The sequence below is a fragment of the Somniosus microcephalus genome, chromosome 2, assembly GCF_052327205.1.
Source record: "Somniosus microcephalus isolate GS21.2 chromosome 2, FLI_Smic_1.0, whole genome shotgun sequence".
Lineage (NCBI taxonomy): Eukaryota > Metazoa > Chordata > Chondrichthyes > Squaliformes > Somniosidae > Somniosus > Somniosus microcephalus.
The window spans coordinates 7,523,414-7,549,276 of NC_140988.1; the positions used below are offsets into that span (position 1 = coordinate 7,523,414).

Below are 25,863 nucleotides of genomic sequence, written 5' to 3' on the forward strand. Positions count from 1 at the left end.
GCGCCACTGGCGCCACTACCTAGCCGGCAAACGCTTCACCCTACTTACCGACCAGCGGTCGGTAGCGTTTATGTTCAATAATAAACAGAGGGGGAAGATCAAAAATGATAAGATTCTTAGGTGGCGGATCGAGCTCTCCACCTTCGAGTATGACATCATTTACCGGCCAGGGGCCCTTAATGAATCCCCAGATGCCCTCTCACGAGGGATGTGTGCCAGCGCCACCGGGGACCGGCTACAGACCCTCCACAACGACCTCTGCCACCCAGGGGTCACGCGGCTGTTCCACTTCATAAAGTCCCGCAACTTACCCTACTCGATTGAGGAAGTTCGGTCTCTGACCAGGAACTGCCGCACTTGCGCTGAGTGCAAGCCTCGGTTCTACCGCCCAGATAGAGCCCACTTAATCAAAGCTACACGGCCCTTTGAGCGGCTCAGCTTAGATTTCAAGGGCCCCCTCCCGTCCGTCGACCGCAATGTTTACTTCCTGAACATTGTGGACGAATACTCCCGGTTCCCATTCGCCTTCCCCTGCCCAGACATGACCAGCGCCACGGTCATTAAATGCCTCAACCTCCTGTTCTGCCTGTTCGGTATGCCGAGCTACATCCACACGGATAGGGGGGCGTCCTTCATGAGTGAAGAGCTACGCCAGTACATGCTGTCCAGGGGTATCGCCACGAGCCGTACCACCAGCTACAACCCCCGGGGTAACGGTCAAGTGGAGCGAGAGAACGGGACAGTATGGAAAGCAGTCACTCTAGCTCTAAGGACCAAGGGCCTCCCTATCTCCCGCTGGCAGGAAGTCCTCTCAGATGTGCTCCATTCGATACGGTCGCTACTGTGTACTGCCACTAATGCCACGCCTCATGAACGAATGTTTAGCTTTCCCCGGAAATCCACCTCAGGCGTATCCATGCCGTCATGGCTCTCCACCCCAGGTCCGGTATTCGTGCGAAGGCATGTGAGGGGCCATAAGACGGACCCTCTCGTGGAGCCAGTGCACCTACTCCACGCCAACCCCCAATACGCGTATGTCCGGCACGCCGACGGAAGGGAGGACACCGTGTCAATAAAAGACGTCGCCCCAGCCGGTAACGACAACAACCACGGCAATAGCAGCAACAACGACCACAGCAACTCTTACCCACCCACTACTCTTTCATCACCCCCGGAAGAACATCGACCAACGGCACCCCCACCAACTACCCCTTCAACAACCCTGGCGGCACCCCCGGCAGAGACCCAGGAGGCCACCGAGGACACCCAGCCGACACCCACGACACCACAACAGCCACGTCGGTCGCAGAGGACTACCAAACCCCCGAACAGACTAAATCTATAGAAGGGGTGAATGTGATGAAATATTCCATTCATCACTGCCTGTGACTGTGGTTGGTTTCAGGTTTCCCCCTCACCATTGTATTGCCTGTGACTGTGGTTGGTTTCAGGTTTCTCCTCACCATTGTATTATATATTGGAATGTATGGAATGTGTTGCGTGTAGGGCTCCGCCCATACCTGGCCTCTATGTAAGCCAGCTCAGCCTGGCCTCACACCCAGTACTGCAGAGCTCCAGATGGAAGATACCTCTCTCCACTGCGTGTTATCTTCTAAGTTAATAAAAGCCTTGTTTTGTTCCGCTAACATCGAGTCTTGGGATTATTGAGGCACATCAGGGATAGTAACCACATTCCTATTTTAAAGGTTCAGTATTCCTACTCTGAAATTCTCCTTTAAAACTGCGGCATTTCCTTCCAAAGGTAGAATGTGGTTGGACAAATCTGCAATTCAGACCGACGAAGATGCACGGGGTATAATCGGACACATCGATGCTTCAGTTACCTCAAAAAATTTTACTGATAACAACTCTGCACGCTCATCTGTCGCAAACCTCCTCGAGAAGCCTGCCTCTGTCTTAAGTTTTATACAAGTCAGTCGTGCTGTGGCACAACTTCCCATCCAGTATGGGCGAAGAAGGCACATTGAGAACATTCCATGGGCTTCTGATAGTTTTCGGTCTCTTGGTAGTTTTTGGTTGTGGACTGTATTGGCGAGGAGAGGCAATCGGCCTGGTCGCTTCCAGCATTTTTAGGTCTCTGTTTACATCTGGAATGTTGCAAGTTGTAACAAATGTGATAAATACAGGATTAGTAACAATATTCTTGAAATTGCAGAAGATTTCTAATGCCTAAATCATACATACAGCCTGCACCAAAAGCATTACGCCCTGGTAAGTCTGTGTTGCAGGGGAAACTTACTATCTTTTATTTGCTTTTATTATACTTAAGGTTTCATTTTAGAGAAGGAAAATTATATTGGTGCTGCAATGATATCTCTGTGTGGTGTTTTCTGATCACTAACTAGGTGATATACCTATCAGGAAAGACTGAGCAGGCTGGGGCTCTTTTCATAGAATCATAGAAATTTACAGCTCAGAAGGAGGTCGTTCGGCCCATCTTGTCTGTGCCGGCCGACAAAGAGCGATCCAGCCTAATCCCACTGTCCAACTCTTGGTCCGTAGCCCTGCAGGTTACGGCACTTCAAGTGTATATTCATGTTCTTTTTAAATGTGATGAGGGTTTCTGCCTCTCCCACCCTTTCAGGCAGTGAGTTCCAGACCCCCACCACCCTCTGGGTGAAAAAAGTTCTCCTCAACTCCCCTCTAATCCTTCTACCAATTACTTTAAATCTCTGCCCCCTGGTTATTGACTCTTCTGCTAAGGGAAATAGGTCCTTCCTATCCACTCTATCTGGGCCCCTCATAATTTTATACACCTCAATTAGGTCTCCCCTCAGCCTCCTCTGTTCCAAAGAAAACAACCCCAGCCTATCCAATCTTTCCTCATAGCTAAAATTCCCCAGCCCAGGCAACATCCTCGTAAATCTCCTCTGTACCCTCTGGTGCAATCACATCTTTCCTGTAATGTGGTGACCAGAACTGCACACAGTATTCTAGCTGAGGCCTAACTAGTGTTTCATACAGTTCAAGCATAACCTCCCTGCTCTTATATTCTATGCCACGGCTAATAAAGGAAAGTATCCCGTATGCTTTCTTAACCACCTTATCTACCTGTCCTGCTACCTTCAGGGATCTGTGGACATGCACTCCAAGGTCCCTCTGATCCTCTGCACTTCTCACAGTGTCCTACCATTTATAGTGTATTCTCTTGCCTTGTTAGCCCTCCCCAAATGCATTACCTCACACTTCTCCAGATTGAATTCCATTTGCCACTGTTCTGTCCACCTGACCAGTCCATTGATATCCTCCTGCAGGCTGCAGCTTTCTTCTTCATGATCAACCACACGGCCAATTTTTGTATCATCTGCAAACTTCTTAATCATACTTTCTACATTCAAGTCCAAATCATTGATATGTACCACAAAAAGCAAAGGACCCAGTACTGAGCCCTGCGGAACTCCACTGGAAACAGCCTTCCAGTCACAAAAACACCCTTTGACCATTACCCTTTGTTTCCTGCCTCTGAGCCAATTTTGGATCCAACTTGCCACTTTGCCTTGGATCCCATGGGCTTTTACTTTCGTGACCAGTCTGCCATGTGGGACCTTATCAAAAGCCTTGCTAAAATCCATATAGACTACATCATTTCTCTAGAAAAGAGAAGGCTGAGAGGTGACCTGATGAAGGTCTTTAATGAAAGGGTTTGATAGGGTAGATGTAGTGAAGTTGTTTCCACTTGTGGGGGAGACCAGAACTAGGGGCCATAAATACAAGATAGTCACCAATAAATCCAATGGGGAATTCAGAAGAAACTTCTTTACCCAGAGAGTGGGGAGAATGTGGAACTCGTTACCACAGGGAGTGGTTGAGGTGACGAGCATAGATGCATTTAAGGGAAGCTGGATAAACACATGAGCCGAGCATGGTAGCCAGAGGCCGGACCGTGAGCGGGAGAAGCAGGCCCCGGGCCGTCGGACCGTGGAGCCGGCGACGGTGAGGAGGAGGCCGCGGCGACCGGAGCATTCACATCCCGACGATGTGTTCAGCGAGTCGGGTGGAGGCAGCGCAGTGCAACGAGCAGCAGCAGCAGCCACGATGACCCGCTGTAGCACGTCGGCCGGCAGCTCCGTGGCGGGAAGCTCGCAGTCCGACTGGAAGGAGGGGAGCCGAGCATGGCGGCCAGAGGTCGGATCATGAGCGGGAGAAGCAGGCCACCACACGTGGAGCCGGCAACAGTGAGGAGGAGGCCGCGGTGACGAGGAGGACGGAGCGGCTGAGGGACGTCGTGCTCCCACTGCCACTGGGAAGCCATTGAATTGACTTTCTGAACACGGCGCTGTAAGAATAGCTGACATGTCCCCACGGGGAGTAAGCATTCCATTGTACTTGTACTAGTACTGGTTACATATGGCAAATTAAATTGAATTGAATAGAAGGATATGGTGATAGGGTGAGATGAGGAAGGGTGGGAGGAGGCTCGTGTGCAGCATAAACACCGGCACGGACCTGTTGGGCCGAATGGCCTGTTTCTGTGCTGTAAATTCTATGTAGGTAAACTGTCTATGTGAGACATTGTGATGACTGGCATTGCTCCTTTAAGAAGCAGCCCACAATGTGTTCCAGTTCACCCTAGCAGATTGTGGGCATGTAATTCAATGTGAATCACTGACCTGCACCTGTTAGAGGGAAAAGCAGATGTCAGCACTGAGACAGCTGTTGAGTCAAGCATCAGAATGTCAGGTAACCTTACAGAATGTGAACGAACCATGCACGTTTACAGAACAGAAGGTGGCCTTTCGACCCATTTGAGGGCAATTTTAACCTAAATCTCCAGGCGAGAAACCCACGGTGGAACGGCGATTTTACATCCCCGCAAAATATTAAATCTTTGACTTCAATGGAGAGTAGTGTCAGGCGGGGTGTATAACCAGTGATGCATCCAATCCCGTCCGTTTCCTGACGGGCATATTAGGTTACAATTGCCCCCATTATTGTCTGTGCCGGCTCTGCTAGATCAATCCAAAACAGGTGGAGATAGACAGTGTGATATCTGAGTGGTAAGGTCAGAAACTGAGAGAAGCGAGATATTAGGAACAAAACCCAACTGTTTATTTACACGGTGTAGCAGAGAAACATATCTCTTACAAGCTGGAGGCAAGGCACATTTCTTATTGCACGAGCACAAGATGGAGGCTCAACCTCTGAGTCATACCCATAATGCAATGCCACATTACCGTGTTAACTGGTGTACCAGGACATTGAATACATGACCCATTACCTTAAATACTGGTGAATGTGAACCCTTAATGTTTGGCTCCATCTGGTGGATAACTTAAACATTACATCCCAGATTACTATAGACAGATTTTTGAACAGTAAGGGAGTCGAGGGTTACGGAGAGTGAGCAGGGAAGTGGAGTTGAGGCCAAGATCAGATCAGCCATGATCTTATTGAGTGGCAGAGCAGGCTCGAGGGGCCAAACAACCGACTCCTGCTCCTACATCTTATGTTGCTATATATCCCACTGTCCCACTATCTTCCTATAGAATCATAGGGGGAAAAATTCGTCAGGGACCATTTTGGGGCGCTAACATTGCCTGGGCACTAACTTTAGCACGCAGCACTAATTAGCGCCAGCGACCGCGAAATTCAGTTTTAGCGCCCCAAGAGGGAGGTGGAGAGCGAACTCAAGCGCTCCACTTCCCTCTTAGAGCGCTAACCCCGCCTCCTGCCGCTCTATTCCCAGCCCCAGAATCAGGGGGCGCGGGCCAATTTTGCAGGAGGGGCGAAAACGGGGTACTGCGCACGGTGATGATGTCGTCATCAGTGGAACGGGTCGCTACGGGTTACCGCCGCCACTAAACTCCCGCTGAACTCCTGCCTGGGTGAAAGGTCGTTTGAGCCCCGTTAGCGCCCTGCGGAGGCACTAACGGGAGGCGCTAAGGTACCCAATTCCGAGCCCATGGAATCATAGAATGGTTACAGCACAGAAGGAGGCCATTCGGTCCATCGAGCCCGTGCCGGCTCTTTGCAAGAGCACTTCAGGTAGTCCCACTCCCTCGCCCTTTCCCCGTAGCCCTGCAATTCTTTTCCTTCAGGTACATAACCAACTCCCTTTTGAAAGCCACGATTGAATCTGCCTCCACCACCCTTTCAGCCAGTGCATTCCAGATCCTAACCACTCAATGCGTAAAAATCTTTTCCCTCATGTTGCCTTTGGTTCTTCTGCCAATCACCTTAAATCTGTGTCCTCTGGTTCTCAACCCTTCCGCCAATGGGAACAGTTTCTCTCTATTTACTCTGTCTAGACCCCTCATGATTTTGAACACCTCTATCAAATCTCCTCTCAATCTTCTCTGCTCTAAGGAGAACAACCCCAGCTTCTCCAGTCTATCCATGTTACTGAAGTCCCTCATCCCTGGAATCATTCTCGTAAATCTTTTCTGCACCCTTGCTAAGGCCTTCACATCCTTCCTAAAGTGCAGTGCCCAGAATAAGAACATAAGAACATAAGAAATAGGAGCAGGAGTCGGCCATACAGCCCCTCAAGCCTGCTCCGCCATTCAGTAAGATCATGGCTAATCTTCGACCTCAACTCCACTTTCCCGCCGGATCTCCATGTCCCTTGATTCCCCTAGAGTCCAAAAATCTATCGATCTCAGCCTTGAATATACTCAAAGACTCAGCATCCACAGCCCTCTAGGGCAGAGAATTCCAAAGATTCACAACCCTCTGAGTGAAGAAATTCCTCCTTATCTCATTCTTAAATGGCGAACCCTTATCCTGAGACTATGCCCCCTAGTTCTAGACACTCCAGCCAGGGGAAACAACCGTTTAGCATCTACCCTGTCAATCCCCTTCAGAATCTTGTATGTTTCAATGAGATCACCTCTCATTCTTCTAAACTCCAGAGGGTACAGGCCCATTCTACACAATCTCTCTTCATAGGACAGCCCTCTCATCCCAGGAATCAATCTAGTGAACCTTTGTGGCACCGCCTCCAAGGCGAGTATATCCTTCCTTAGATAAGGAGACCAAAACCGTGCACAGTAATCCAGGTGTGGTCTCACCAAGGCCCTGTACAATTGTAGCAAGACTTCCTTCTCTTATACTCCAACCCCCTTGCAATAAAGGCCAACATGCCATTTGCCTTCCTTATTGCTTGCTGTACCTGCGTGCTAACTCTCTGTGTTTCTTGCACGAGGACACCCAAATCTCTCTGAACACCAACATTTGAAAGTTTCTCATCATTTAAAAAATATTCTGTTTTTCTATTCTTCCTACCAAAGTGAATAACCTCACATTTCCCCACATTATACTCCATCTGCCACCTTACTGTCCACTCACTTAGTCTATCTATATCCCTTTGCAGACTCTGGGGGTGATTTTGCCAATGGGGGCGCGCTGGAGGCAGGACTGCTGCTTGTCGGCTTTTAGTCCCGCCTCCATTGACTTGTGGCCAACCCATGCTATTTTCCCTTGATTGACCTTGTTAAGCCCGCCCAGCGGGTTTAGCAGGCCAATTAAGGGAAAGCCGGTTACAGAGAACGTCAGCGTATGACGTTTCATCTGTCAATTGTCATCGTTTGACAGCTCTGTGAAGCTGTCAAACACTGACATTCTCTGTTGTTTGATGAGTCCTTGTATTCAAGACCTCATCAAACCTCTTCTGTGAGCAGAAATTAGATGGTTGTTGCATCAGTGAATGCAGCAGCCATTCTGTCATCTCTGCCGGTGAGATGCGAGACTCTCCGCATCCCCAACTGTTGAGGCCTGCAAGGTAAGGAAACTTTTTCTATCACGTTTCACTCACCTTTCATACTTACCACTCCACACTTGCACCCATCACTCACCTCCACAGCGCACTTTGGGACCCCTCCGACCCCCACAGACCCACTGCTCGCCTCGGTAACCCTGGCGGGGTTTCCTGACGTCGGGAAGCCCGCACCTCTGATGGAAAAATGAGGATAATTCTCTTAACTACCTGTTAACAGCAGTTAAGTGGCTGTAATCCCCTTCCCGCCTCCAGGAGACAGGACCCGGCGTGGGTCGGGTACCCGCCTCCTGGGAAGATGGCACGGTGGCGGGTTGGGGGCGGGATGGGTACCCGCCCCCAGATTCTGCCATTTTCCCAGCAGTCTCGCCTCCAAACCCGCCTCCCCAAGGCTGGCAAGATCGCCCCCTTTATGTTCTCCTCACAGCTTACTGTCCCACCTAGCTTTGTATCGTCAGCAAACTTGGATACATTACACTCGGTCCCTTCATCTAGGTCATTAATATAGATTGTAAATAGCTGAGGCCCCAACACTGATCCTTGCGGCACCCCACTAGTTACAGCCTGCCAACCTGAGAAAGACCAGTTTACCCCTACTCTCTGTTTTCTGTCCATTAACCAATCCTCTATCCATGCTATTATATTACCCCCAACCCAATGTTTAATAACCTTTTATGTGGCACCTTATTGAATGCCTTTTGGAAATCCAAATGTTCTACATCCACTGGATCCTCTTTATCTACCCTGCTAGTTACATCCTCAAAAAACTCCAATAAATTTGTCAAACACGATTTCCCTTTCATAAAACCATGTTGACTCTGCCTAACCATGTTATGATTTTCTAAGTGCCCTGATACCACTTCCTTAACAATGGATTCCAGCATTTTCCCGACGACTGATGTCAGGCTAACTGGCCTGTAGTTCCGTTTTCTCTCTCCCTCCTTTCCAACAACAACTTGTATTTATATAGCGCCTTTAATGTAGTAAAACGTCCCAATGCGCTTCACAGGAGCGATTATCGAACAAAATTTGACACCGAACCGCACAAGGAGCTATTAGGACAGGTGATCAAAAACTTGGTGAAAGAGGAGGGTTTTAAGGAGCATCTTAAAGGAGGAGAGAGAGGCGGAGAGGTTTAGGGAGGGAATTCCAGAGCTCGGGGCCCAGGCGGCTGAAGGCACGGCCGCCAATGGTGGAGCGATTAAAATCAAGGGTGCGCAAGAGGCCAGAATTGGAAGAGCGCAGAGATCTCAGAGGATTGTAAGGCTGGAATTCCCTTCCTAAACCTCTTTGCCTTTCCATGTCTCTCTCTTTTAATTTGCTCCGTAAAATCTACCACTTTGACCAAGCTTTTGGTCACCTGTCCTAATATCTCCTTATGTGGCTTGGTGTCAAATTTGTGTTTGATAATCGCCCCTGTGAAGCGCCTTGGGACGTTTTACTACGTTAACGACAATATATAAAGTTGTTGTTGTTGAGGTCCCACCCTACTGGAGAGGTACCTCAATCTGATGGGGAGGAGCTGGAAGCTTAGTCACTTCGCTCCTTAATAACTCTTAACGGTCTATAAATAACAAATCCGTCCGCAATGCGAAGATGGTTTTCTAACGCCGCACTCGCAGTCCTGGATAGGATATGAGAAAATACTTGGAATTATAGAATCTTACAGCACCGAAGGAGGCCATTCGGCCCATCGTGCCTGTGCCGGCTCTTTGAAAGAGCTCTCCAATTAGTCCCACTCCCCCCCTGCTCTTTCCACACAGCCCTGAAAATTGCTCTTCTTGCCCGATAGGTGATCCTTACAACCCTGTCACCCTACATTAGATATTTTCTTCCTTTAATGACTTACGTTGACTTACTGAGATGTTTTGCATTATTATAGCTAGCTTTGGGTAAACCCCCTATTAATATAACAGAAAGAAAGTATTGTTAGAACTTCTGCTTCATACCTGGCTTTTTCTCCAAGATTGAGTCCAGTCTCTGCTGTTGTGACCTGTGAAATAGAAAATAAGAACTTTAGCGCTAATCATTAGGAACCTATAATAACGCTCCAACTTATAAAATTCTGACAGGACTGGACAGACTAGATGCAGGAAGGATGTTCCCGATGGCGGGGGAGTCCAGAACCAGGGGTCACAGTCTAAGGATAAGGGGTAAGCCATTTAGGACAGAGATGAGGAGGAATTTCTTCACCCAGAGAGTGGTGAACCTGTGGAATTCTCTACCACAGAAGGCAGTAGAGGCCAATTCATTAAATATATTCAAGAAGGAGTTGGATATATTTCTTAAGGCTAAAGGGATCAAGGGGTATGGGGAGAAAGCAGGGACAGGGTACTGAATTTGGATGATCAGCCATGATCGCATTGAATGGCGGAGCAGGCTCGAGGGGCTGAATGGCCTACTCCTGCTCCTATCTTCTATGTTGCTATGTTTCTATGTATCTCTCCTTCCTTCTCATAACCCAACGAAGCTTATGAAGCTTGTAACATACAATGGGCTTTTTACAGGATAGATTGGTACAGATAGATTTACTACTCTTATTCCAATTTTAAGCACCAGTAGAATATATTTTACATACTTCTGACACATGCTTTCAGGTTTAATACAGTGCAAGGTAACTCGTACAGCTCAACAGAACTTCCCTAATAGGACAATCTCTAAACAATACCATGTTGGCAGGTGGGTCAGTAACCAGAGAGCACAGATTTAAGGTAATTTGCAAGAGTGAGTGTAAGGGTGTTTTTAAATTTTGAGATTGTCTCTTCCCTGGTTGTCTATCAGGAACCCAGACTCTTGATGAATGGGTAGCATTTTATACTCGGAAGGTGATTTTTGCATTTAAGAAATGTGCTTAGTCCAGGTGTTCTATACATTGTGATAAATAGGAAGTGGTTCGGTACATCGGAATATTGTACTGGGATCAGGGTTATTTGGAGTCAACTATGGAGCATCTTTCACAACCTCAGAATGTCCCAAAGCACTTTACAGCCAACAAAGTACTTCTTGAAGTGCAGTCACGGTTGTAATGTAGGAAAAGCGGCAGCCAATTTACCCACAGCAAGCTCCCACAAACAGCAATGATATAAAGATCAGATAATCTGTTTTAACATAAGAACACAAGAATTAGGAGCAGGAGTCGGCCACACAGCCCCTCGAACTGCTCCGCCATTCAATAAGATCATGGCTGATCTTCGACCTCAACTCCACTTTCCCTGCCCGATCCCCGTATCCCTTGATTTTTAACTATGTTGATTGAGGGATAAATATTAGTCAGGACACCGGGGAGAAGTCCCCCTGCTCTTCTTCGAAACAGTACCATGGGATTTTTTTTTTTACGTCCATCTGAGAGGGCTCACCGGGCCTCGGTTTAACATCTCATCCAAAAGACAGCACCTCCGACAGTGCAGCGCTCCCTCAATACTGCCCCTCCGACAGTGCGGCGCTCCCTCAGTACTGCCCCTCCGACAGTGCATGCTCCCTCAATACTGCCCCTCCGACAGTGCGGCGCTCCCTCAGTACTGCCCCTCCGACAGTGCGGCGCTCCCTCAGTACTGCACTGGGAGTGTCAGCCTGGATTTTTGCGTTCAAGTCTCTGGAGCGGGACTTTGAACCCACGACCCTTCTGGCTCGGAGGCAAGAGCACTGCCCACTGAGCCACTGGCTGACACCTGACTACAGCAACCGACGGAAGGGCTACAAACAGTAGCCGCATAAAAGCTACGAAGGCAGAACTAGGAAAATACAGAAAACGTTTTTTTTGTGTGCGAAACTTATAAAGATACACGATGTTCCGCGAAGAGGTCGGAATGGAATGGCGGTACTGACCTAGCACGGCGTCTCTCACAGGGAGACAGCGCTTGGAATATCGTAGTTTCTGTGTCTTCAGATGACTGACGTGAAGATAAGCTTTCTTTGGAAGTGCTGGAGGACGCACTGCCTGGACCACCGTGCCTCATGTTGGCCACAGCCATACGAATCATATCCAACACCGTGTTTTTCTCTAAAGTATGGTGAAACACAGGGGGGAGGGGGAAGGGGGAATGAAATTAGCAAAAAAAGTGACGCCTGATGTGTCCATTTTAATTCAACTTTAATTAACAGGCTCTCTTCGAAATCCTCTCAGGAAAAAAAACTGAAAATGGCAATCACATTCTTTAAACCAGGATTGGAAGATTACAACAACTTGCATTGATATAGCGCCTGATGTAAAAAGACTACTGAGCACTTGGTTTGAGTATAAAACAAGGCTTTAATCAACTGTTTCACAACCATGAGCTCTAGTTACATCACTAATTCCTGGTTACAGAAACATCCTGAGCAAGCTGGGCCCACGCCCGAGTATTTATACTCCTTGGACGGCGCCACCAGCTGGCCGCCCAGTGTAACTTCATGAGTCATGATAAGATTCATGACAGCGCCTTTAACATAGTACAACATCCCAGGGCGCTTCACAGGAGCGGAACCAGACAAAATGTTTACACCGAGCCAAAGAAGGAGATATTAGGACAGGGGACCAAAAGCTTGGCCAAAGAGATAGGTTTTAAGGAGCGGCTTAAAGAAGGAGAGAGAGACGGAGAGCTTTAGGGAGGGAATTCCCAGAGCTCGGGGCCCAGGCAGATGAAGGCACGGCTGCCAATGGTGGGGCGAAGGACTGCTTGGTCCCGGATGGTGTCGTGCTTCTTGAGTGTTGTTGCAGCTGCACTCATCCAGGCAAGTGGAGAGTATTCCATCACACCCCTAGAAGGGGTGAAAATTAGGGAGGAGAGGAGGGGAATTATCAAAGAAAAGGAAATTATCAAAGGAAAGGAAAGAGGGAGGAGACAAATGTACGACAAACAGTTCAAACGTATGGACAGCGGGGTGCATCTGCCAATTGTTTTTTAATTTTAAAGAGCAGCGCCAGGAATTTCCGCCGGCCATTTCTCGAACTATCGACCAATCTTCCACCACGTTACGGCGGAAGATCAGGAGAACCACCTGCAGAAATTCTACCCCCAGTTGCCTTATATCTAAAAAGGAAAAATGTTAAATATCCCACTTGCACATCATCCTGAATTTTGTGCCGCCACTTCCTTCAGCTGGAAGGTGAAGAGAGCTGGTAGTAAGGTCACCTGGGCCGTGAGTGTAAGGGTGTTTTTAAATTCCAAGATTGTCTCTTTCCCTGGTCCATCAGGAACCCAGGCTGTTGACTAGTGGGTAGTATTTTATACCTGGAAGATGATTTTGTATTTAAGAAGTGTGCTCAGCCCAGGTGTTCTATGCATTGTGATTAATAGGAAGTGGTTGGTGTATAGAATGTTATACTCGGATCGGAGTTATTTGGAGTCGACTATAGCATTTATACCGCACCTTTCATGACCTCAGGACGTCCCAAAGTGCTTTAGAGCCAACAAAGTACTTTTGAAGCGAAGTCGCTGCGGTAATGTAGGAAGCACAGCAGCCAATTTGCGCACAGCAAGCTCCCACAAAAAAGTAATGGGTTGGGAAAGTTACGCTGTGTAATAATCCGGGGCGAAATCACTAACCTCTCTGTCCTGTTATGAGTAGCCATTGCTGTACTGCTTGGAGTGAGTCGGTCTGCAAGATCTGAGACAGCAGATCCAGGACCTGTGTGAAGGGCAGCACATTGCACAGATTTAATTACATTGAGTGGATCGTTGCTTCACTGACATTGACTGTGACAAGAAGAAGGAGATACATTTCACTTTGCGCTCATAAACTCCACAAGCTCTACCTCAATTTCTTGTGGTTGGGGCTGGGGAGGGACTGGGGATGGGGGCAATGATAATACGGTGGAGTGGGACGGAGCGTATCTACACCCACTGCCATCACTGTTTGAGGTGACGCTATGGCCGGGTCAGATCAGTGAAAATGTTTTGGGTTGTTTTTTTGTTTCCAATCTCTACATTTCTATTTGTTTCTCTTTTCCAATCCGGACCGGGTAATCAAAATAAATTTTTTATTTTAAAATGGGCACAGTGATTCCCTTGAGGTAATACCCGAACTCATATCATATCCTATCGGGATTGTGAGATTACAGAATCGCTCATATCTCACTTCAGAACTCCTTTTGTTATTTCAAACGTGAGCAGGAAAGAAATCAGTCAGTGACGCAAAGCCCAGTTGGTCAGTAGGATGTTTTACTGCCCATTGGCGTTTGAGGACCCTGTGTTTCCATAATATTACGGCACTTGTCTAGATGCAGGAAAGGAAGGATGAGGAGGATAATGGATCAAGTTTGCAATGTGCCTGTTGCAAATGCTGCCTTCTACTGTACACAGGTGCAGGATGGCGGCACTCTGTTATCATAACCACAACTTGCATTTATAGAGCACTTTTTTCATCCACCTGAGGGGGCAGATAGGGCCAAAGATTAACACCTCATCCAAAAGACGGCACCTCTGACAGTGCAGCATTCCCTCAGTACTGCACTGGAGTGTCAGCCTGGATTATGCATTCAAGTTTCAGGGAGGGTGGGACTTGAACCCACGACCTGCTGACCCAGAGACAAGAGCACGACCCACTAAGACACGGTTGACACGTGAAGAGCTATCATAACGTTCTAGAGCTATCGCAACATTCTAGAACTATAACAACTCATACCAAAGCCAGCTAAGCAGGGAATTCTGTTTTTTCCATTCACGGGATGTGGGCGTCGCTGGCAAGGCCGGCATTTATTGCCCATCCCTAGTTGCCCTTGAGAAGGTGGTGGTGAGCCGCCTTCTTGAACCGCTGCAGTCCGTGTGGTGAAGGTACTCCCACAGTGCTGTTAGGGAGGGAGTTCCAGGATTTTGACCCAGCGATGATGAAGGAACGACCGATATATTTCCAAGTCAGGATAGTGTGTGATCTGGAGGGGAACTTGGAGGTGGTTCCCCAGGGGTCGGTACTAGGACCACTGCTTTTCTTGATATATATTAATGACTTGGACTTGGGAGTACAGCGCCCAATTTCAAAATTTGCAGATGACACAAAACTTGGAAGTATAGTGAACAGTGAGGAGGGTAGTATTAGACTTCAAGAAGACATAGGCAGGCTGGTGCAATAGGCGGGTATGTGGCAGATGAAATTTAACGCAGAAAAGTGCAAAGTGATACATTTTGGTAGGAAGAACGAAGAGAGACAATATAAACTAAAGGGGACAATTCTAAAGGGGGTGCAGGAACAGAGAGACCTGGGGGTATGTGTGCACAAATCGTTGAATGTGGCAGGACAGGTTGAGAAAGCGGTTAAAAAAGCATACAGGATCCTGGGCTTCATAAATAGAGGCACTGGGCTGGATTTTGATACTGGAGGCATGTAGGAGGCGGGACGACAACTTTTGGGGTTGTAGTCCCGCCTCCATTGAGTTGTGGCCAACCCACGCGATTTTCACTTGATTGACCTTGTTGAGCCCGCCCAGCGGGCTCAGCAGGCCAATTAAGGGCCACCCGGCAACAGGTGACGTCACAGATTGATATTTCATCTGTCAAGAGCTTTTGACAGATGAAATATCAGTGTTTGATAGCTCTTTCAAGCTGTCAAACACTGACAATCTGTACACTAAGTTAATTCCTTCCTCTCAGGATGATTTAGAGATCTCTCTGGAACAGAAAGCTGAATGCTGCAACTTTTGACAGCTCGCGGCCATTCTGCTTTCTGTGCCGGTGAGATGAGGGACTCATCTTAAGGCTAAAGGGATCTAGGGATATGGGGAGAAAGCAGGGACAGGGTACTGAATTTGGATGATCAGCCATGATCTCATTGAATGGCGGAGCAGGCTCGAGGGGCCGAATGGCCTACTCCTGCTCCTATCTTCTATGTTTCCCGAGACCTGAAGGAAGGAAGGCTGTAAAGGTAAGTAAAGGTAAGTAAAACTTTTTTAAACACTTTACACACACCAAACACACTTACCTCTGCACTCATGCACCCATCTGAACACTGACATCTCGAACCCTCCAAGCCCTTCAGCCCGACGGTCCGCCTCGCTAACTTGGCGCGGTTTGGAGCCGTCGGGAATCCCACACTTCAGGGATAAAAATAGGGATTAGGCTAAAAACTGCCAGTTAACTACCTGTTAACAGGCAGTTAATTGGCACTAATCCCCTTCCCACCTCAGGGAGGCGGGTCCCAGTGCGGGTCGGGTACCCGCCTCCTGGGAAACGGGCATGGAGGCAGGTTGGGGGCGGGATGGGTTTGTGCCCCTCGATTTCGCGATTCTAACACCCCACATGCCTCCAAACCCGCCTCCATGACCCTGGGAAATTCTAGCCCATAGAGTACAAAAGCAAGGAAATTATGATGAACCTTTATAAAACACTGGTTCGGCCTCAACTGGAATATTGTGTCCAATTCTGGGCACCGCACTTTAGGAAGGATGTGAAGGCCTTAGAGAGGGTGCAGAAAAGATTTACAAGAATGGTTCCAGGGATGAGAGACTTCAGTTACGTGGATAGACTGGAGAAGCTGGGGTTGTTCTCCTGAGAGCAGAGAAGGTTGAGAGGAGATTTGATAGAGGTGTTCAAAATCATGAGGGGTCTAGACAGAGTAGATAGAAACTGTTCCCATTGGCGGAAGGGTCGAGAACCAGAGGACACAGATTTAAGGTGATTGGCAAAAGAACCAAAGGCAATACGAGGGGAAACTTTTTTACACAGCGAGTGGTTAGGATCTGGAATGCACTGCCTGAAAGGGTGGTGGAGGCAGATTGAATCGTGGCTTTCAAAAGGGAATTGGATAAGTACCTGAAGGAAAAAAATTTGCAGGGCTACAGGGAAAGGGCGGGGGAGTGGGACTGGCTGAAGCGCTCTTGCAGTGAGCCGGCACAGGCTCGACGGGCCGAATGGCCTCCTTCTGTGCAGTAACCATTCTATGATTCTATGATGGTGGTCCCGTGAGCCTGATGGCCTTGTCGTGGGTTTGGGAGGTGCTGTCAAAGAAGCCTTGGTGAATAAGCGATGCAACAAATTCTGGGACTACTCACAAGAATTTCACGTTCAGCAACTGTCAGGACTGGCCTAGTACATTCGCCCATTCCAGCAGGTGAGCTCGGCCGAGAGGCCGTTCGGGATATGGGCCGTGATGGAGAAGGGCTCCAATTCCCCCTCTCTCCAGAACGTTGGGTGCCCCATTTTAAATTCTCCTCCTGTTTTAAAAAAAAAAGTTTTAAAACAATCAGATTTTTACTTGGTCCAGAAAGACGACACAGAAGGCTGTGCAGATTCATTCACTATCCAGCAATACCTGAGTTTCAGGATAATATTGAAACATCACAATTTTGTACTACTTGCCCCAGAACAAAATAAAGATTTACCAATCTGATATACTCTAAGCTGATAGACCTCTCCTTCTATTAAGGTGTCAACTGTGGCTCAGCTGGTAGCACTCTTGCCTCTGAGTCAAAAGGTTGCGGGTTCATAGTCCCACTCCAGAGACTTGAACACAAAAATCTAGGCTGACACTCCCAGTGCAGTGCTGCACTGTCGGAGGTGCCGTCTTTCGGATGAGATGTTAAACCGAGGCCCCGTCTGCCCTCTCAGGTGGACGTAACAATCCCATGGCACAATTTCGAAGAAGAGCAGGGGAGTTCTCCCCAGTGTCCTGGGGCCAATGTTTATCCCTCAATCAACATCATTAAAACAGATTATCTGGTCATTATCACTTTGCTGTTTGTGGGAGCTTGCTGTTTTGAAATTGGCTGCTGTGTTTCCTACATTACAACAGTGACTACACTTAAAAAAGTACTTCATTGGTTGTAAATTGCTTTGGGATATCCGGTGGTCGTGAAAGGTGCTATAGAAATGCAAGTCTTTCTTTCTTTCTAATGCCCTCTTATGTACTATGATGATTGGTAACATAGGAACAGGAGTAGGTCAATCAGTCCCTCGAGCATTTTCCGCCATTCAATTAGTTCATGGTTGATCTGTACCGCAACTCCATTTATCCGCCTTTGATACATACTAGGAACATAGGAACAGGAGGAGGCCATTCAGCATCCTCGAGCCTGTTCTGCCATTCAATGAGATCATGGCTGATCTGTGATCTAACTCCATATACCCAGCTTTGCCCCACATCTCTTAATAACCTTTGGTTAACAAAAAGCTATCAATCTCAGATTTAAAATTAACAATTGATCCAGCATCAATTGCCGTTTGCGAAAGAGAGTTCCAAACTTCTCCCACCCTTTGTGTGTAGAAGTGTTTCCTAACTTCACTCCTGAAAGATCTGGCTCTAATTTTTAGACTCTGCCCCCTAGTCCTAGAATCCCCAACCAGCGGAAATAGTTTCTCTCTATCTACCCTATCTGTTCCCCTTAATAACTTGAAAAATTTGATCAAATCACCCGCTAACGTTCGAAATTCCAGGGAATACAACCCGAGTTGTATATCCTTGACACCACTTATCTAATGAAAATGGGTCAAAGTCAGTCTTGAAAATTTCACCTGGCCCAGCATCCACACCCTTTTGGGGGACAGAATTCCACTTTTCCACCACCCTTTGTGCAAAAATGAGCTTCCTAATTTCACTGAACAGCCTGGCTCTAATTTTAAGGTTATGCCCCCTTGTTCTGGACTCCCCCCCCCACCCCCCACCCCCCCCACTAGCAGAAATAGCTTCTCTGTACAGGAAACTCTCTTTTTACCGGCACCTAAATAACCGGAAATCTCTCTTAACCGGCAAACTTCAGGAGTAGGTTCAGGTAAGTTTTACTTCATATTAGTGGCCGTGTAACCGGGGTTCCTGCACCTGTTGCCATGCAACAGGGACCCCTGGATCTGTGGCCGTGTACGGGGCTCTCGTACCTTTTACTATACCTCTCTGTAATCCGGTCTTCTTGATCAATCGGCCCCACGCCGGTCCCGTCGGTGCCGGATAAAAAAGTGTTTCCTGTATCCACTACTTACCACTTTAAACATCTCAATTAGCTCACCCCTCACCTTTCTAAACTCAAGGGAATACAACCCAGATTTATGTAACCTGATCCTCATAATTTAATCCTTTAGGCCCCCGGTATCATTTTGGTATCATTACAGAGTCTCGGAGCATTGGAATTCCTGAAGGAAAATTGGTTCCTCATTGCTATAAGGTGTTTATGTGGCTTCTACTGTATTAAGTATTTTCAGTTCCACCCTTTGGTACTGAATATACTTATTGAACAACTAAAAGAAGAAAAAGAAAGACTTGCATTTATATAGTCTATATATATACATACAGCCAATGAAGTACTTTTATTTTAAAAGTGGAGTCACTGTTGTAATGTAGGAAACGCGGCAGCCAATTTACACACAGCAAGCTCCCACAAACAGCAACGTGATGATGACCAGATAATCCGTTCTTTTTTAGTGATGTTGATTGAGGGATAAATATTGGCCAGGAGACCAAGGACAACTCTCCTGCTTTTCTTTGAAATGGTGCCATGTGGGTCTATTTACGTCCACCTGAGGGGGCAGACGGTGCTTCGGTGTAACATCTCATCCCTCCGACAGTGCAGCACTCCCTCGGTAGATTTCTGTGCTCAAAGTCTCTGAGAGTGGGGCTATAGAACCTACAACCTTTCGGAGTCAGAGGCAAGAGACACTGCCCACTGAGCCACGGTGGACACTGAGAACTGGGAACTGACCACTGTTGGCCAGTGACAGTTCCATTATCTTAGGATCTCCTCAATTTTCAAAACAATGCAGCCATGGCCCATGTGAATCCTAACATCAAAACCTAACTTGTTAAAAATGAAACTAGAAAATCGGCGCATAAAATAATAATTTACTTGTTTATTATTTTTTTTAGCAGCACATTTTGGGGAGACAAACTTATTTGTGTTCATCAAAGCGAGGGATGTCAGTTGTGGGGAATGGAACACCCCCACTTTGGGCACTCGGATCACCAACTCATGTTGGACATATTCCTGGAGGGTTCATCACATGACCTCCCGTCTCCCACTGTCCCCCCCCACCCCTCCCCAATTACTGGTCGCCCAAGACGTCCGTCCTTGCGGTGCCCCGCCTTCCCATGGCCAATCGGAAAGCAAACATTCTTCATTATCTGATTGAATGATTCTCAACAACAGTCACAAACAGCCCTTTTTCCTCATCTCCAATGGGTTGGGGTTTTTAAAAGTAAGAGTGTTCAAAGAAAATGTTTTTAAAAACACTTCGGGCAGGATTTTCATTGGGCCGTGGAGGCGGGATTGGAGGCGTGTGGGGGGTTAAAATCCCGAAATTGGGGTGCACGAACCCATCCCGCCCCCAACCCGCCTCCATGCCAGTTTCAAAGGAGGCGGATACCCGCCCCGCACTGGGACCCGCCTCCCCGAGGCGGGAAGGGGATTAGTGCCAATTAACTGCCTGTTAACAGGTAGTTAACAGGCAGTTTTTAGCCTAATCCCTATTTTCATTGCTAATATGTGGGATTCCCGATGGCTCCAAACTACGCCAAGTTAGCAAGGCGGGCCGTCGGGATGAAGGGCTTGGAGGGGTCGAGATGTCCGCTGTTCAGGTGAGTGATGGGTGCATGAGTGCAGAGGTAAGTGTGTTTGGTGTGTTTAAAGTGTTTAAAGAAGTTTTACTTACCTTTACAGCCTTCCTTCCTTCAGGTCTCGGGAGTCCCTCATCTCACCGGCACAGAAAGCAGTATGGCCGCGATCTGTCAAAAATTGCAGCATTCAACTTTCTGTTCCGGGGAGGTCTCTAAATCATCCTGAGAGGAAGGAATTAACCTGGAGTACAGATTGTCAGTGTTTGACAGCTTCAAAGAGTTGTCAAATGCTGATATTTCATCTGTCAAAAACTCTTGACAGATGAAACTGTCAATCTGTGATGTCACCTGTTGCCGGGTGGCCCTTAATTGGCCTGCTGAGCCCACTGGGCGGGCTCAACAAGGTCAATCAAGTCAAAATCGCGTGGGTTGGCCACAACTCGATGGAGGCGGGACTACAACCCCGAAAGTTGTAGTCCCGCCTCCTACCCGACTCCTCAATGAAAATCCAGCCATTCATATTTTTAATCTCTAGATGATTGTTCTCCCGGGTTTTGCCCACAGCAGTGCCCTGGAGGTTGGCCACCCTTCTCTGGCACCCAGTGGGTGAAATTCCTCCTCTCGATATTTTTTCAAAATGGCTGGCCTGAGGAAACTACTTTGTATTCAAGCCAACTCTTTCTTGATAAAAATTATTGACAGAAGGAATTTACCCCCTGCCCACGTCAGCATCAACACTCCCAGGGGAGGGTGTAGCACAGCTGGGGGCAAAAAACGGTAGACGATCTTTCCCTTGCAGATCAGCCCGCTTTATATTTCCAGCAATTCTTATATTTTTAATCTCGGATTTCCCGACCTTCAGAGCTCTCACTGCACCGCTCTCATTGTCGAGCAACTCCTTGTGCTGCGCGTAAGTCTACAAAGGAACGCCTCACACAACAGGTGGCACAAGCAAATTTGGGGAAATTATACCTCACGGATTCGCAAATCTTTCCCAATTGATAGAAAGAAAAAGAAAGAACTTGCATTTCTCCAGCGCCTTTCACGACCTCGGGACGTCCCAAAGCCCTTCACGGCCAATGAAGTACATTTTATTTTTGAAGTGTAGTCGCTGTTGTAATGTAGGATAGCTACATTAGGACATAATTGGGGTTTTGTAAAGACTGATATTTATGTCGGGATTGTATGTGGATTTTATGGAGATTTTTTTACATTCTACAGATTGATGTCCGCCAAGACGAGTAGCCGTCACCTCTTTCGCTTTTTTTGTTGGTTCGGGAAAGAAATCCACCCTCGCCGTTAGGTCCCTCAGTTCCTCTCGCCAAGCCTGGGAGTCTGCACAAAAAAAAACAGCAAAGGCAGTCACAGTTTCCACTGGTCTCCGAAAAAAAGGAGTTAGTTTGGACCAATTTACACTTAAATTCTTTGCAGTCTAGAACTTGACCCTTTCTTGGCCTTTGCCTTTACGTGCGCTGAAACAAACCCGAGTTAACCCGCGGCAATTCACTTTCCAGCTTTGCTGTGAGTAATATTGGTTTCTATTCTGATTTCTTGCTGCATCTGGATCCTTTGTCATCTGAATTGCCTCCCCGCTGTGTACTAAAACTATCTTTAAACGGCTCCATTTCACAATTCAATTCCATCGGGTTAAAATTCAGTTAACAATTTCTCAGTGAGTAAAAAATTAACTTTGCAAAATTCAAAAACAAATCTCCTGATTACCAAAGTGGTAACCATGGAATCTAAAGCACTTTCCAGTGCGAGGACAAGCAACGTGGTTAGACATGTTTGCTGACATTCTGAAAGTTGCCCAGGTATGTCCTGGCCACAAAAAGCAGGACAAATCCCAGACCGGACAATTGCCGCCCCATCAACCTACTCCCAATCCTGGAGTCGTCAACAGTGCTATCAAGTGGCACTTACCATTAGCCTGCTCACTGATGCTCAGTTTGAAAAAGAAAGAGAGACTTGCATTTCTGTAGCGCCTTTCACGACCACCGGACGTCTCAAAGCGCTTTACAGCCAATGAAGTACTTTTGAAGTGGAGTCACTGTTGTAATGTGGGAAAAGTTTGAATTCCACCAAGACCACGCGACCCTAGACCTCATTACAGCCTTGGTCCAAACATGGACAAAAGAGCTGAATTCCAGAGGTGAGGTGAGGGTGGCCGCCCTTGACATCCAGGCAGCATTCCACTGAGTGTGGCACTAAAGAACCCTAATAAGAACATAAGAATTAGGAGCAGGAGCCGGCCATTCGGCCCCTCGAGCCTGCTCCGCCATTCAATAAGATCATGGCTGATCTTCGACCTCAACTCCACTTTCCTGCACTATCCCCATATCCCTTGTTCCCTTAATATCCAAAAATCTATCGATCTCTGTCTTGAATATATTCAACGACTGAGCCCCCACAGCCCTCTGGGGTAGAGAATTCCAAAGATTCACCACCCTCTGAGTGAAGAAACTTCTCCTCATCTCAGTCCTCAATGGCCGACTCCTTATCCTGAGACTGTGACCTCTGGGTCTAGACTCCCCAGCCAGGGGAAACATCCTCCCTGCATCTACCCTGTCAAGCCCTGTAAGAATTTTGTATGTTTCAATGAGATCACCTCTCATTCTTCTGAACTCTAGAGAATATAGGCCTAGTCTACTCAATCTCTCCTTATAGGACAATCCCCCCATCCCAGGAACCAGTCTGGTGAACCTTCATTGCACTCCCTCTATGGCAAGTATATCCTTCCTTAGGTAAGGAGACCAAAACTGTGCACAATACTCCAGGTGTGGTCTCACCAGGGCCTATATAATTGCAGTAAGACGTCTTTACTCTTATACTCAAGTCCTCTGTTAATAAAGGCCAATATACCATTTGCTTTCCTAATTGCTTGCTGTACCTGCATGTTAACTTTCAGTGATTCGTGTACAAGGACACCCAGGTCCCTCTGAACACCAACATTTCCCAATCTCTCACCATTTAAAAAATACTCTGCTTTTCTATTTTTCCTACCAAAGTGGATAACTTCACATTTCTCCACATTATATTCCATTTGCCATGTTCTTGCCCACTCACTTAGCCTGTCTACATCCCCTTGAAGCCTCTTTGCATCCTCCTCATAACTTACATTCCCAACTAGCTTTGCATCATCAGCAAACTTGGATATGTTACATTTGGTCCTCTCATCCAAATCATTGATACAGGCCGCGATTTTTATCAAAGGAGGCGGGTTGGGTGCGAGTCAGGTGGTTTCCGGCTTCCAATCCCGCCCCCAGCTGCATCCGGCCCACAGACATGATTTTGCCTTGATTGACCTCATTAAGCTGGCCTGCGGGCTTGCCGGCCAATTTAGAGGAAGCCGGTTAGATGACGTCATTTGATGACACGTCATCCGCCGGTTTCCTTAAAGGGACCACGCGCAATTATTTTTTTTGGACAGTTGATTTCTCAGCGTTTGACAGCATTGAGGTGCTGCAAACACTGACAATCACTGCACAAAGGTGCCTTCTTGCACCCAGGCTCTCCAATGACTCCCTCCATAGGCTGGAATAGATGGTAGCTGCAGGTGAGGTGACAGATACCTCACCTGCATATACAGGTTTTGGGTAGTTGCAGATTTTATGTCCTCTGCTCCTGCTCTGAAGTTACCAATTAAGGGAAAAATGCACCCACTGTTTTGCACTTTTTAAATTGTTTTCTCCATATTCTCTTCTTTTGTCCGCTCATCCCATGCAGGTAGCAGATGTTAGGGCGCAGTTACGTAAGTGTCTGCCACCCTGTGGTACCTCGCCCAAGTGGTGATTCTTAATGCACAAATCAAGACAGTGTATCAGCTGGCTATTCAGCTGTGGGGGCACCACTGCACAGATGCAATTCCTCCTCACTTGATGGCTGCAGGCACAGTTTCTCTTAAATGGGGTGAGGGGTGGGAGGCGAGAGTCATTGGATCATAATTGAGATCATGAAAAATGGAAGAAAATTCATCTCACTACCCCAGGAACACATAAAGCAATTAAATGCGCCATTGCTGCCTCAAATGAGATTGGCTAACATCAGCTCAGTAACAGGATGAAACCCTGGATCTGCATCATCTGTGTAGCTCAGTCATATAACATTACCCATTTACCCACTGAGCCACCTGCGGAGCCTCATCATTATTAATAAATAATTCTAAGCATCAACCGTAATATTTTGCAGGCCTTGTTTAAAAAAAACTACTTCTTTCATCCGTTAATGAATGTTGATGATGATTGCTGAGCTGTGTGGAAATAAAACTGAAGTCAATGGGAATCAGAGGGAAAACTCTCCAGTGGCTGGAGTCATACCTAGCACAATGAAAGGTGGCTGTGGTTGTTGGAGGGCCCAGGACATCGCTGCAGGAGTTCCTCAGGGCAGTGCCCTAGTCCCAACCATCTTCGGCTGCTTCATCAATGACCTACACTCCATCGTAGGATCAGAAGTGGGGATGTTCACTGATGATTGCACAATGTTCAGCTCCATTCAGAATTCCTCAGATAATGAAGCAGTCCGTGCCTGCATGCAGCAAGACTTGGACGACATTCAGGCTTGGGCTGATAAGTGCCAAGTAACATTCGCAACACACAAGTGTCAGGCAATGACCGTCTCCAACAAGAGAGAGCATAACCACAGCCCCTTGACATTCAATGGCATTACCATCGCCGATTCCCCCACCATCAATATCCTGGGGGTCACCATGGACCAGAAACTTAACTGGACCAGCCACAAATACTGTGGCAACAAGAGCAGGTCAGAGGCTAGGTATTCTGCGGTGAGTGTCTCACCTCCTGACTCCCCAAAGCTTTTGCACCATCTACAAGGCACAAGTCAGGAGTGTGATGGAATACTCTCCACTTGCCTGGATGAGTGCAGCTCCAACAACACTCAAGAAGCTCGATACCATCCAGGACAAAGCAGCCCGCTTGATTGGCACCCCATCCACCACCTTAAACATTCACTCCCTCCACCACCGGCGCACCGTGGCTGCAGTGTGTACCATCTACAAGATGCACTGCAGCAACTCGTCAAGGCTTCTTCGGCAGCACCTCCCAAACCCGCGACCTCTACCACCTAGGAGGACAAGGGCAGCAGGCGCATGGGAACACCACCACCTCCAAATTCCCCTCCAAGTCACACACCATCCTGACTTAGAAATATATCGGCCATTCCTTCATCGTCGCTGGGTCAAAATCCTGGAAATCCCTCCCTAACAGCACCGTGGGAGCACCTTCACCACACGGACTGCAGCGGTTGAAGAAGGCGGCTCACCACCACCTTCTCAAGGGCGACTAGGGATGGGCAATAAATGCCGGCCTTGCCAACTACGCCCACATCTCAAGAAAGAATTTTTTTTTAAACGAAACTTGACGAAAGATATATCTCCACACTCAAAGTTACTGACTTATGAAAAAAGCCTGCCATCTGGTACAGTATATAATGACTGCAATGGTACATTGGAAAGGAACTTCGTCACCCTCTGCTCAATCAGAAGCCGATCATTCAGCCGCCAACCCTGCTCTCAGGAATTCTTTTCCAAAACCACAATGCCTTGCTATTTCTTTCCCTGCCTTCCAAAACCTCTTGAAGACTTCTTCATCAACTGTGCATTTGGTTTCTCAATCACTTCCTGCCTGTTGATTGACATCACGCCCCTCTGCCCCAGATACTGA

General features: G+C 47.6%; 1 protein-coding gene across 3 annotated transcripts in view; it reads right to left on the minus strand.

Moving 5' to 3' along the window:
- Positions 1–1,840: 1,840 nt before the first annotated feature.
- LOC147122530 (protein TBATA-like) overlaps positions 1,841–25,863 on the minus strand; it is a 38,901-nt gene continuing 14,878 nt past the window's right edge. For 2 of the 3 annotated variants that reach the window (XM_086006280.1, XM_086006297.1), the window contains 6 exons: positions 21,438–21,520; positions 16,698–16,859; positions 13,261–13,342; positions 11,561–11,735; positions 9,685–9,728; positions 1,841–2,108 (listed from right to left, as the gene is read on the minus strand). In XM_086006280.1, the coding sequence (XP_085862406.1) occupies positions 1,918–2,108; positions 9,685–9,728; positions 11,561–11,735; positions 13,261–13,342; positions 16,698–16,859; positions 21,438–21,520 (737 nt within the window). In that variant the 3' untranslated portion in view covers positions 1,841–1,917. Of the gene's footprint in view, positions 7,912–9,684; positions 9,729–11,560; positions 11,736–13,260; positions 13,343–16,697; positions 16,860–21,437; positions 21,521–25,863 lie in introns of all 3 variants that reach the window. The other variant, XM_086006289.1, reaches the window with a different exon arrangement.